The sequence below is a fragment of the Malurus melanocephalus genome, unplaced genomic scaffold (genome assembly GCF_030028575.1).
Source record: "Malurus melanocephalus ecotype Western Australia unplaced genomic scaffold, MMel_1.1 scaffold_159, whole genome shotgun sequence".
Taxonomy (NCBI): Eukaryota; Metazoa; Chordata; class Aves; order Passeriformes; family Maluridae; genus Malurus; species Malurus melanocephalus.
In genome coordinates this window covers 502342-516855 of record NW_026623391.1, presented here as the reverse complement: position 1 = coordinate 516855, position 14514 = coordinate 502342, and the positions used below count along the sequence as shown (strand labels likewise).

At 36.1% G+C, this 14514-nt stretch overlaps 1 protein-coding gene across 1 annotated transcript in view; it reads left to right on the top strand.

Annotated features, from left to right (window-relative positions):
- The window catches only part of NECTIN3 (nectin cell adhesion molecule 3), a 57882-nt gene extending 48913 nt beyond the window's left edge, over window positions 1-8969 (top strand). The window contains exons 7-9 of the mRNA XM_057371838.1: window positions 1313-1394; window positions 8083-8145; window positions 8615-8969. Coding sequence (XP_057227821.1) covers window positions 1313-1394; window positions 8083-8145; window positions 8615-8791 — 322 coding nt within the window. The 3' untranslated portion in view covers window positions 8792-8969. The remainder of the gene's footprint in view (window positions 1-1312; window positions 1395-8082; window positions 8146-8614) is intronic.
- The last annotated feature ends 5545 nt before the right edge of the window (window positions 8970-14514 follow it).

The following is a 14514-nucleotide window of genomic DNA, read 5'->3' as shown; positions in this document are numbered from 1 at the left end:
CATAATTTCAGGGCTCTATTTTCAGAGCCAAATGTGAAATCACTTGCATTTCTGAAAARGGAATGAGAAAGGTAAGAATGACTTTGGAGTTAATGTAATGCTTTATCTCTTGAAGTTTTATTTGAAAGAGAAGAACTCATAGATTTAACTGGGGGCAAGAAGAGTTCCCTCTTGACTCGTGCTAGTGACTGCTATTTTATTGTAACTGTGGGTCTAACTTGAAAGCAAAKTGGCCATGCTTTGCAGATGTGAAGGCCCCATAAAATTAATCCTGATATGTTTGCAAAATTAAGCAAGCTCCAACAGATACATGCTTAGAAATCACTGACTTGTTGTTCTTCCTAGAATATTAGTTGTTTCTTCAAGTCACTAGCACAGACATGCAGCTTACTTTATTCAGTATCCAACGTGATACAAAAAAAAAAAAGGGAATTAAAAAAAAGGTCTGAAAAGATTTTGTTAGTTAAAGTGGATGATGTCTAGACCCTGTTTGGATCATGCATAAAAAGTGGCAAGGCCTTTGAATATCTGTTAATGTGAGTCTTCTCACATTCCAAATACAGTTAATACTTAAACTGAATGAGAAATGAAAATGCCTGTCATGTCTGTATATATTATATATACATATATATATACAAACATGTATATAAGAATATATATATTCTCATAGTTAATGAGAAGTAAAATACCTTAGAGTCTTTAGCATAAAATCAGTTTCCTCATTTGCATTGAGCTAGYAAGATGAACAAAGTGTTTTCTTTTGAGCAATTTCTAACATGGTTAGAAATGCTGTTTTATTGTTTGTTTCTCTTAAATTCTGTATCTGAAGCATATTTATATTAATAGACTTAAATGTTTAAATTATTTTATAACCATTCATAACTTTCACTGAGAAAGCTACAAGAGAAAAAGGCTTGCATGTAAGAATGGATAGTAAGCCTTTCTCAAAGGCTTTTTAAAGAAAGGCTATAATTTAAAATGTTGTCTAAGCTGTATCTCACAACTTAAAAACTATGATAGATACCAGTAGTCCCTAATCCTTCTGAGTTGGAGCATATGGGAGGAAGCTCAGTCTTACACATAGACTTAACACAGTATAGAATAAATAACTAATGCTTTTCTAGAAAAAGTGTGTGGCTGAATTATCGGTAGTGGTGGACATGTTCCGTTACAATATATATGTGTGTCATGTCTGACTGAAAGGCGTTTGTCCCTGAGTGCTGAGTGTTGGGTGATTTGGCAGTTAATATCTGACCATTAAATTAAACTTCACAAACATGATGTGTCATATTTCATTCTTTCTTTGCTACAGGATTGATCTTCCACCCACTCACAAACCAGCTTCATTTGAGGAGAGAACATTGTCAGTACCACAGAAAGAAGCTATGCTTCAGGTGAGTGGGTGTTTATATACATTTGAAATTGACTCAAGGCAACTGTTAACTTTGTTTTAATATGTTAGTTTAGTCCGATTTCACTTTCCTGGTAATAGATGCACCAATTGCTTCACAACCAAGCTGTTTTGCTACGTGTTTGATATCCAAATCTCTTACCRTAATGTTAAAGTCATCCTTAAAGGTCAGGAAACTGGTAGACAGATCATTTTGTATTCCTAACRTCATTTGACAGACACAGCTTCTTTTGAATTAGAAAAACCTATAGTTGAAATTGAGAATATAMACAGCTTTATAAAGCAGCTTTCATAAGGGGGGATGGGGAATTATGCTTGATAAACTTAAAAARTGACTTGATCCTTACTAATAAAAGTTGCCATTCTTTTGAGCTATTAAGATTTGAGGAGTGGGGATATATTGTGATTTGGGCTTTGGCATGGCTAATTTACCAGAGTATGGGTTTGATTCCCACTGAAGATCTGTAAATCACTTTTAAGCGCTTGCAATTATCTTATTTCTAATTTTATCCATTTTTCTTGCATTTATCAGCAACAAAAGTAATTTGGCAATAAGTACTTGAGTTTTTAGTATGTTTTCAGGGATAACTTCATGTCATCTAAAGTAATGCTGTCCAAGCAAGATAGCAATAGGCAAGGAAAGTTCTTTACCAACATTTAGTTTGTGTGGGTGTAGTGTGATCAAGAAGTCTTGTATAGGTCATATGCTAGATAGCTGATCCTAGCAAATGAGACAGTTTGAATTAGTGAGGAGCAAGGCAGGATAGGGCTATGTTCTTCCTTACAGCATGGTTTTAAGCTGGATTGGACTGTTGGGAAACTGCAGGTGAGTTCAGGCTTCTCTTGCAATAGGCGTTATAGGGGAGATCTGTTCATGGGAGATGGCTATGCTATATTATTGATTATTGCACTTCATATAATAAACCAGTCAATTAATGAAAACTATATATCCTGGCCATGGCCTCTAAGGTATATTTTGGTGGGTATGTGTTTATATTAAATGAGTCAGTTGGATTTTTTAGACTTCTGCTTACACTGAAGAGAACTTCCATCACCTATCAGTATTTGTAAGAATTAGGTTGTAATTTTTTTTAAATGGGGTTTTTGTTCCATCCTCAGTAAATAATGTGATTCTAACCAGTGATGAGATGAATTATAACAATGAGGTAATTCAGACAATGATTTGTTTATAAGAAATATATTTTTTCCAGTATTATGGTGTATCTTTGTAGCTTTAAGGACCTATAAAAGTCCTTTTCTCATAGAGGGGGAAAAAAGTTCTTCACCTGCCTTCAAGAATGATTCTGATGGAGCGCTTAATAACATTGAAAATATTCTTGTAGATTTTCTTTGTGATTGATGGTTACTAAAGCTCACCAAGTAGCAGTTGCTGATAAAAGCTTTCCCTGTGTTGTAAACATTACAATGAGTAATACTTGTGTATACTGTTACTGAGTGAAGCAAGAAACTGTTCTGAGATCCATTGCTGCTTTTGGTAGCAGCCTGATGATTACAATATTGTGAAGGTAGAAAACATTTTGTTGGCATAAAGAATAATAGATTTCTGTCTTCTTACCTTAAAGGTGTTATAGCACCTAGGATGACACAAAAGAACCAATGCTTTTCTGTGCTCAGGCTGGGCATTTTGTGCTGATGATGTAGTAGCTATTTCTTCTGTCACTACAGTACTCAACAAATGCAATTTTTGATGAATCGTTCTTCTGCTATTATTTCTGCTTTAAGTATTTGGAAAATACTGTCTTGCTTATAGAATCAAAAGATATGGACTGTTTTGTTATTTGTGCATCTGWAGTGCTGCTGGATGGTAAAATGACAACACTAGGAAATGCAATTATTTGTCTGTTACAGAGATACTCATAAAAGGTGTAGGCATAAGAGGATGTGTACYTTATTGGTTTCCTCTTTGGAATTTCCCTGTCTTTCAATTCTTTCTTGGTTGTGCTTACTATAGCTTCTGGTAATGTGTGCTTAAGAACTTAGGCTGAAGCTGATTGTAGTCTTGGAATGTTTAATTAAATGTTTTATGAAAATGTATTTTGTAAATAGAAAAAAAATGTAAGGAGTCTACATTGAATATTTGTTTTCCTGAAATTGGATAAAAGTTTTAAGTTGTTGCGGGAGGAGAAAGATCTAGCTCTTCAGGTTAYGTGTTAACTAGGCCTTATTTAAGAAATGGATGTTGGCTTAACACTGTTAGCATACCTGTCTTTTTTCTTTTTGTGGAGCTCTGTAACTGAAACAAACTGGAGCTGGAGGCTRTCTGATACATGTACTCTGTTATGCTGGAGGCAAGAGCTTCATTTTATGTAACAGAAATAAATATCAAAATACTGGCTTTAGTCAAGAAGTGATTTGTTGAATTGTTTTGTAACCAGGCAGCATTTGGATAGCTGTAAGGAGAAAAAAAAACAAGTCAGCAGTCTGTCAGGATGTATGGTCCTGTGTGAATGAATGTCTGTACTAACCACTGCATTACTCATGTTCCAAATGCTACCTTGCCTGCCATGAATGAGAAGGAGGTGAGCCTCTCGCTGTGTAGTTCAGATGTAAACTTTCAGATACACTGAAGGAGACTATAGGGAAAGTGTCACTGCTTTATCAGCCACTATAGATGATCAATTCAGTCTGTGTGGAAATGACAGGATGCACAAAGGTGCAAAGTAAAGAAGAGTGAACTTAAATGGTGTCTTCTGCGTACTCAAAATAACTTAGAATTGAAAGTGGATTGATTCAATTTAGGCTGATTCTGGTAAATTGTTATATATAACGTGCATGTTTTTCAGTCATCTGTACTGTTACTGTTCAAATCATGGACAGTAGCTTTTTTGGGTATTTGAGACTCAACTGATGCTGAAATTCTCTTGTTTGTATCCTAGCAATCAGTATTTAATGCATATTTGAGTCAGCAGGTGATGGTATTAAAACGAAGGGAAATGTTGTAGACCTGTGATAATACCAGCTAGCCAGTGTCTTTCATGGGTTCTTCTTGAGATTTGGAAGCTTTATGTTTACTTTAAATACATGTTATCATTTACATGATGGTGTTAATAGTGAACTGCCAGTTGGTAAAAGTAATATGTAACTGAGTACTCATAATATCTCTGTACTGATATTTGCAGATACCAATTCATGTGTTCATGTGAATCATTTCAGAACTGAGAAAATCTGGTTTGCCCTAAAAGAGTGAGGCAGAAGTCCAAAATGTAGGAATACTATGGAAAAAAAATACGTTATAGTTTTATTTACTATGAAGTCTGTCAGTTCATCTTTGTCAACTGTTACCAATAGCACTGTTRCTTTAGTCTGGGTGTTCTTTTAATAGTCATTGTCATGGAAATACTAATCTGTTAGTCAGAACTATTCATTGCACGTAATGTGAAATAACAGTGAGCAGCCTGAAGGTTACATCCTTAGTGAGAGAGGAATGTGTGCTTGGCAACTGATTTTTTTTAGCAAATCAGGAAGAAGTTGAGCAATAGAAGAATTCCAGTGGCTTAAAGAGGAATTCTTCTATTGCATAATATTTAAAAGATGGTGCACTAATTCAGGCAGTCCTTGGAATCATTAGTGTTAGCTTCACTGTTACAAACAATATATTATTAAGAAGCAACAACTCCTTTACTTTACTCTAAACATGCTTGAGATGGGCAGTCTTTGACAATATGAAAGAACTGAAGTTCTTACTGTCTTGATTGGTACTTCTGAAGGAAAGGAAAAACATGTTGTTTTGCAGAATTTCGTGCAACATTCAGAGTTGGCAAAGGATTCAGAATTTAACAGGCTCTTCTGTAGCAATAGGAATAAGAGTGGATAAAGGAAATGCAGCCCAGTAGGTAGGTCTAGCCATGAGAAGACTGACTTTAGACTTGCAGCATGGAAGAATGCCTCACTTATTTAGCCAAGCAAAGTTCTTTAACAGTAATATTTTCATTACTGACCAAAACAGGAAAGAAAAAAGTGAAGTTGTCTTAGCATCATTAAAAGCATAAAATACTATTTACCAAATGATGGTATTTCTGAATCAAATTTGAAAGTGTCAGCCACKGAACCCTTAAACCTAGTATAATATTGATTCATTTATAGATTATGGCTCTGTTGCACTCTTCTAGTTCTTTTCCTAATGCTCTTAATACAGGTGGGAATATCTCTTCCTTGATTAAAAAGGAAGCATTATTATTATCACTTGCCTTAGACCAGAGAACTGTTAAGGCAAAAAACATTGAATGGAAGGGAACAAAATGTGTGCACAGATAAAATCATCTGTATTGATAAAASATCTTGCAATAGAAAAAAAAATAACAGAGAGGGTTTAGAATGAGGCACAAGTTTTTCTGTTAATGGTTGCCTTTGTAATGGAATTTCTAAATTGGAAAGGGTCAGAAAATGTAAAATGAAGTTTTTGGTGAGRTAATTGGTTTTAGGCTTTTAAAGAACTGTTTGAGAGGGAACATTTTCAGAGTAAAACAGAGGTTTTATGAAACTGCAAACTATAAAGGTAAGACAGTGCAAACTTCTGTTAGGTATACAAGCACAAAACCCCAGATAGTCTGTGTCTTCCTGCATAGGAACAATGTAGCTTAGCACCAGTTTTGTTTGACAGAATCTGATGAATTTGGTTCTGTCACTTGCTTAGTGGCTGTGGAATGTGTATCTTCATTTTCTGGCAAAGGTGTTGTCTTTTCATGCCACATGAGATGTTTTACTTTGATTTTTAGTTTTAATTAAATAAATGAACCGACTGGAATTCACTATTCCAATTTCCAGTGCATGCCTAAATCATGTCCAGAACCACTGTTGGTATAATTTCTCAAGCAAGCAGATTTTTTTTTTTTAATGAACATTAGCTTTTGATGTAAATGGGACTGTTCTTGCTCCYCATGTATGTTTTGCCTTCCTGTGCGGTGAACTCATGCTCTTAGCTCAGGTATGAAAGAGCAATGCTGCCTGCTAAGTGGTAAATCACATATTCTAAGAAATGCAGATTGCATTTTAGTGCTTTAGAAGCTAAAGCAATGTGACTTYAAGGGAAGGAGGGGACACTGAAATTGAATTACAAGATGAAAAGTTTGACAAACTAAAGTTCGAAAAATAGACCTGTGAAGATGGTGAAAATAACTGTTGGAGAAGTGGAGAAAGTAGAAAATATTAGATGATATTTTTTATGTAATTTTACAATGTGTTAGGGGGTCATATTAAAACTTAAGTAACTCAAAGTTGCTTCAAAASTTGAACTAAACAAATGTAGAAAAGTAAAACGTTAAGGGGAAGGAGGAAAAAGTAAGAAAGAATGAAACTTTACTGATACTGGGTTCTCTTTAAAATAATTTTTGAAGGTAAGAATATGGATGTATGATTASTGTAGATGTCATCTACCTGTATGAATACTTGTTGTGGCGGGATTTCTGCAAAAAGACCAGCAACTTAGCTTCTTTGTGTCATTGTTACCACTGTGAGACTGGGGGGAAAAAAAGGAGTTGCAAAACAGAAAAATATACAATTGTGCAAAGCTGTTGCTTTAATCTATCATGTCCCTATACTAAGTGTGGCATAAAGGAAGAACTTAATTAGAAGTGATTATACCATAGTATAAACTGTATCCTAAATTATAATTCTCAGATGGCATTGCTTGGTGGGMTTTAGACTGGCCATTAACTTGGGCAGTTGGGGATGAACTGGATGTTTGGAAATAGCCCATTTCACAAATGGTTCCATCATAGMARTGAAGAAAAAAAAAWTYGAAGGAAGGRAGATTTCAACACTTCATGTGAAACAACATTAAATGCTTTGAACAAGTCCAGGTAGTTGCTCTTCCTTCATCCACCARCACTAATCCTGTCATAGACTGCCACTAAATTTGTGAGGCTCAATTTGCCCTTAGTGAAAACATGCTKACTGTCACCAACTGCCTCCTTATATTCCTTATGCCTCCACGTAGTTTCCAGGAGAATCTGTTCCTTCATCGTGCTGGGCACTGAARTGTGACTGACCTCTAGTTCTCCAGGTCATCTTTATTTCCATTTTTAAACTGGGGATTTTACTACCCTGTTCCCAGCCAGTGATAACTTCACTGGCCTGGCATTACTTCTAAAATAGGATGGGCAGTGGCTTAGTCACTCTCTGTGAAAGTGRCTTCTGAACCTGCAGATGTATCTCATCAGGTGCCATGAACTTGTTCACCTCCAGATTCCTTAGATGGTCTTGGACCTCATCTCCTATGGTTGGGTGGTTTGGCTGAGGTGGAGCTGATTTTCTTTATGGTAGCTGGTATGGGGCCATGTTTGGGATTTGTGCTGAAAACAGTATTGAGAATTCAGGGATGTTTTTATTGCTGAGCAGAGCGGGCACAGCATCAGGACCTGTTCTGCTTCTTGTACTGCCCTGCCAGCAGATGGGCTTGGGGTGTGCACAGGAGATTGGGAGGGAGACAAGATACTGAGAGAGGGGACACAGCTGGAACAAGTGACCCTGACTGATCCTTATCTCTTTCCTACCAGCCATTGGTTTGTAAGAAGGATTCTAAATGACAATCAGTTAAGACACTTCCCAAGGCAGAGTGTATTTTGGGATAACTAGTGGTTTTTTGTATTAACCAAACCTGTTCTGAAGCACTGATTCTTGACTTGTTTCCCTTGTAACTTTTCTTCTTTCAGAAAGAACATTTTGCTTTGCAGAGCCAGTACAGAGAGAAAGATGCTGGAAACTTGCAGCACATGGTAAATAATATGATGGCTTGAATTCGTGCTTGAAGCTTTGTTTTAATATTATTCCTTAAAACAAGCTTATAATGCTTTTCATGAACAAAAAATATTTGTCCATCCTGGTCASTAACTGTTGAATGTGTGAGTTAAGTGGAAAGTGGCAGTACTATTTTAATATCTTATAGTAATTTTGCTGACTAATTTAAATATTTAAACACTGCAGCTTTCATTTTATGGTAATATAAAATRCTGACAGACATTTTCATAGTTGGTGATTTGCTCTTAGATTTATTGAGCTTTAAAGTCTAACTTCCTTTGAAACTGAGTATGTCTGTTACTGAGGGGAATTTTTAAGTTCCTTCTTTATTCATAGGATTGTTTTGTAGATCGTGCATCTTTGATTTTGCTTAAAGCTTTACTGAGGATAGGAATTGCAGGTTCTATACATGAACTATGAAACTCATTACTTCTTGTGTGTGTTTAGAAAGCTGTGAATGGAAGGCAATTTACTTGTGAGGCTGAAGAGCCACARGAACAAGAAGGTCTTCAGCCTATGTATCCTGTTTATCAGCAAAATTACTACAAAAATTGGAGCAACAGATACCCACAAAACTCAGGACCTGGAAGAGTCTACATCAATCCAAGGGAGCATTATGTATGATTCCATACCCAGATCTCTTTAACAAGGGTTTTATTACCTSTTGATTGTATGACCCTCATGTCTTGTTGGCTTTCATCTCTAAAATAATTGGGTTTCTTTTTTTTCCTGTGGGAAGAAATTGTGTGGAGAACATTATGTAGGTGAACCATACAGAATTTGAGACTTAACTTGCCTCTAGTATGTGTGTATTTTTGTAGTTGTAGCAACCTGCCAAAAGAGGAGAGCCACTTAGCTTTATTAACCTTCACAGTCATAAGATGCAAACCCATATTAATTGGTTGACACATGCCAAAATGTAGTTAAGGTTTTTCACTGGTTATCTCTGGCTGCATTTTCTCTGRATATTTTACAATTACCTTACCTATGTAAAAGTGAATAATTATGAGCAAGACAAGCRAATCCCTTGTGACATTAGTAGTCTCAGGCTGAGTCATTTTCCAACTAGAAAACTTGGGACGATAATGATTTTGACTGGCCTTAGCTATTGATTTCTCAACTAGCTCTACCTCTCTCAGTCAAATAAGCAACTAGACTACCTCTCAAATACTGACTGGCTGTGCCATAAATTATGCTGAGTGTCTTCCCACCTTGTTAAGAGTGAAGCAATTGCCTTAGATCAAAAGCTTTTTATTGTCTGTTGATTCTGCCTGTTGCTGGGTTTGGTTTTACAGTTAAATCTATATGAAACTTAGATGAAGGAGGCAGATGACTAGACAGAACTTTCTGTGTCTTTTGTGAAGCTRCATCTTACTCCTAAATTGCTATTTAGCTGTTTTCCCAAGTATGACTCCTGTTTTAAATGCTGCAGAGTTTATTTTTCTCAGTAAGAAATACATTCCTTGTTTCTTTCTGTGTGCAACAAAACTGCCTGTGATGCGTTCTTATGTCTTGGCAAGAAAAGAAAAGCTTCAGTCAACTTCAAATGCTTTTCAGCATTGTCCTTTAATCTTAACCAGTAGTGTGAAGAAACTGGAAAATGTCCTGATGTTACCAGTGCTAACAATATCCCACATTAATTTTTCTGAGTGTGTGGTAATGGTTGAAAAAYGTGCTCAGGATCTTTCTAGAAAAATAAGTTTTCTGTGGACTAAAAAGAAAATATTTAGCAAGTAAAAAAGAAAAAAAAATATATAATGTGTTAGTGCTGAAATGAGTTCACAGGACAATCTTAAAATATTTTAAGACAGTAGAAAAAATGTCATGCTGAACTAGTTGTTGTACAAAACTGGACATTACGTCTAGAATATTAGTATGTTTCTTTGGATGTTTGGATTTTTAGAGGCAAGAGTCAAGCTGTAGAAGCAGCACAATTGAAAGCTAGCATAGGTAAGTGTGCTGCAGGCAGGAGGCTGTTGTTAAACCTGTATTCAACCTGCATTAATCTCCATCRCAGTACAAGTTAATGAGATCCCTGTCCACAACAGGGCCAGGTAATAAATGCTTCTAGCTTGTTACAGGTAGCAGCTAAGAAGATTATGGCTTGAGTGCCTGTGTTCTGGAGACTGTRGAAGCACATATTAGCTGTTCTCTTGCTAAGCAGCTTTCTGTTAAAAAAGAAGTGGTTGAAGTTGACTACTGAAGGAATGACAATGAAAAAGATTGGCAAAAACCTGTTTCTTGGGAGCTGTCTTTGAAGCACTATCACCTTGCYTTTCTCTTAGGAACTGGGCACATTCATGTAAGTTGAGCAACTGTTTTCAATTTTTGAGTTTCCCGCTATATTTGAGACCTTAAGAAGGGTTTGTGTCCCCCAAAAATATTTTTCCATAATGTTAGTTTAAGTAGCTACCTCTTTACATGAGCATTGCCTCACCTATCCTTATATTATTGCAGCTCCAAAAAACATCAGCTGTCACAATATTGAAAGAAAACAGTGTCTTGGCCAAATGAATGACAGAACATTGAGATGAACTATGCTGCTTAAGATTATTKGATCCATATTACTGAGCAAAACTTGATACCAAAAATATTTGAATATACAWTATAGAGTRGTTTAAAACTGTTGCTGTGGCRATGCTTCCTCTGCATTCATTAGTACATTGTGGTATTGACCAGGTGATCATTTCAGTCCCTTTTATGCTGTCATATGATGCAAAAAAACAATTATTTTGGGTTCATACTCCTTTTAATTCTTATTTATAGATACATTTTTCTTTGGAGAGCTAAAACTGGGGGAAGGAAGGAGTAAGAAAGAATGCTATCAACACTATAATCGGTTTTCTAGTTTGTAAAAATAGCTTAAGAAAGAAAAATGTAATCCAGCTATGTTGTCCAAGTTATGTACCACCAAAATACAGAAAGCTTGATTTGCAAACTACCCATCAGGATGTAGTTTGCCCTAAAGTCATTAGGGAAATACATTATCACCTRCAGGTTTATTACCTGTAAGAAATGGTTTCTTTGTAATCTGTTCAGGGACATTTAGTGTATTAGGTTTTTGAAATTTCGTTTTACTTTTAAGTGTGGCTGGATTTTGTGCGAGGGGATTTGGCATAGAATGCTCAAAAGAGAACAGAAAAAATTGTCTGCTGATTAGGATTTCTCACAGAAAGGATTGTACATATAGAAGTAAGTTTAATCTGCTTTTTTAAGGTGTAGAAAATGACCTTTTTTATTTTTGTACATTTCCRAATGCTTGTATTTGTATTTTGATTGGAATAAAAACATTAAAAATATAAAATTTTCTTCTGTTGTTTAGATTTAAGMTTTCTTAAGGTATGGAAAAATGCATCTACTTTTTTGGTGATGTGTTTCCTCTGTGGTTGTATATGCAGAGCATGTGCTTTTTCATAACAGTACCACTTTGGAATATTGTGGAGTTGCATGCTGAAATCCTCCCAATGTTCATCTTCCATGGCAGGAAGCATATAGCACTGTGTGAAAATCCAGCACTTAGGTGAACTGAACACCCAGAGTCACTGGTAAGGGAGGTGGGAAAGGAGGGGAAGATTAGTAATTCACATCTCTAGGATTGATAAATGTAGATTGTCCTCTGCCCAAGTATATCTAAATTCTACAAGGTAGTCTAATTATAAAAAGTATAAGATTCAATGTTTGGAGTATGTCCAAAATGTTTGTGAATACAATACAAATGAAAACTAATAAATTGTACTACTAAAAGAAAGGAAATAGTTAACAAGATATTATTAAAGGACTACCACTGTTCAGTTACAAAATGGTCTCATGTATTGTATATCCAGCTCAAGGGAAGCCCAATAAAAAGGTGTGATAATTCATGAAGAGTGGAGGGAAGGTTTTCACCTTCAGAGTTGTTAACTTTGCCTTCTTTCTGGCAGCGATACTGCTCTTTCTGAGTGATTCAAGTTCAGGTGCTATGTTGTTATATAGGTAAGTGATTAAAATGTCCTATAGAAACTGTTTAATGCCACAGACCTGAAACTCTTGTCTCTGAACCACTGTGTTGTGTGAAGGCTGAGCGAGTGCTGGAGCAACAAGTTATTGCAGAACAGACAAAATTGATTTGCCAACTTGRTTCACTTCAGAGGTTGCTGAAGAGGACAGGTAAAGCTCCAGGTTCAAAAAAGCTATCTGTGGTAGCTAGCTGCTGGATTGCCCTGTGGGAGATAGCTTGGGTTTTTTTTGTCCTCCTGTGGTACATGTCCAGAGYATTACTGGGAAACTGGGTGTGACAGAAAGTAAAGATGTGATATTTCTGCATTTTTCGAAAGGTGTTCTGTGTGAACAGCTTAATACCTTTAGCTGAATTATATTGAATGAAAATGCACAAAAAATACATTGTGAATCTGCATAGTAATTATTCAGACAGTGTGAGAAACCCATGTAGGATGTGTTAGGCATTTTAATCTGCACTGGTAACCTATCCATGAAATTTTTTCTCTACTTGTTTTGTGATTTTACTTGAGTTGATTTATGCTATATCTAAATCTTGATCCTTCAATTGTCACTAGAAAATAAATTTCATTTAAAAGCCYTCAAGTCAAACTGTAACTCTTCTAGCCTTTGTGGGACTAGTAATCAAGACTATGAATTGGAATTTACCTCAGTATTTTGAGACCGAGTTGGAAATCAAGTAGAYTCCAGCTTTCTCATCAGCTGAGATAAATTTGAATTTCTGTGCAGGGCTACACACAAAATGCATAGAGTGTGCTAAATAATATTAAAACATCATTTCAGTTTGACTGAGTTTAGCCACAGATTTATTATGTWCTAATTTGAAATGTATTAGGTTAAATTAGACATTATCTAACAGAGATTTACAGGAAATAACTTCTTTAATAAAGATTGTCAGAGAAAGAAGTGTTAAGATATGCTATAAAAGATTCCACTGTCTTTTTTTCTCTCCCTTTTCCTGTTGTTAAATTTTATTTGTTTATCAATCTTGGATCTCTGAATTATTACACCTAGTGGTGTTGCAGCATTAGATCTTGTTCCTAGGAAGGTGTACCTGCAGGTTCAGTTTTCCTGACACTTCATCTTGCCTGTCCTATTGGGAAGTCTTACAGTCCTCTGTATGATCCCACATATTCTGTGCTTGAACAGCTCCATTCCTTGAAAGCAAAATATTTTGGGCCMGTAATTTTTACCCAGTTCTGCTTACATAAACTCCAGAAAATGAAGGTGTTCCTGCTGATTTATGGCTATATGCAGTAGGAGGTTGTGTGCAGTGCAGCAGTGTGGCCACAAAGGATGTTTCAGCCCTGCCAGTTGCCTCTTGGCTGGTTATGGCAGACACCATCTAAGTGTGGTCTCTAGTGTCTCCACAGTGTTTTGTACTCACAAGAAAAAGAATTCAGAGATAAACGTAACTTTTCTGAACTGCTATCACAATTAGGGAATAATTGCTTTCAGGCACTATTTGTGGCAAAAGCTTAATTCCTTGTCAAGTATGGTAGATAAAATRTAGAGCAGTTGGGTTTCTGTCTTATCTTTAACTAACCTGGCTCTTTTAAGATCAGATCTCACCTACTGATGTGACTGCTCCTATTAAGCATAAAAACTGAAGGARCCTGACTTTAATCCCACAGCTAACMAAGTTMTTTGCTTCTTTGACATGAATTGAGAGGTAAGAGAGAAATGGCTATGGGCAAATAAAGCAYCTTTGTATTAGCTTTAAAATTCAGATTGATGGATAGCATCAAATGTAGATTGGTTTATCCAGGTAGGCTAAGCACATGGACAAAATGCTTAAGGTAGCCAGAGGAAAGAACACCCTGTTTCAGAGTACAGTGCTTTGTTAGTAATGTTTGTGACACCCCAATGTGTTGCATATTTTCATCTGAATCAATTTCCTGTGGCCGGAAATGCTGCTAATGGCCCTGGATTAGTAGCAAAAACCCAAATATTGGGCAAGGCAGAAGTCTCACCTGTTTGGATATGTTTTGTGTTGGTTCTTCAAGAAGTTTTAAAATTTACTACTAAAAGATTGGTTCTTAAAAGTCCCCCTACCTTTAACTAAGAAGTCAAGCCATGTGCTTTACACTTCCCCCTGCTCTGAATTGTTTCTGRGTGGACTTCATGCCTGAAGTCATATGGCACAGGTGTATCTCCTCCATAGAACAAAATTGAGGGGCCTCTAATTTTCTASAATTGGTGTAGCCATTACCAAGATTTATGTAATACAGAAATATGGTTTTCCAGAATCTCCCATTGTGGAATTGTTACTTGAACAACCAGCAAAGCCCTTGATGTCTTCTGACTTTGTACACTCACTGGCATAAGCCAGCTTCAACTTCTCCTTCTTG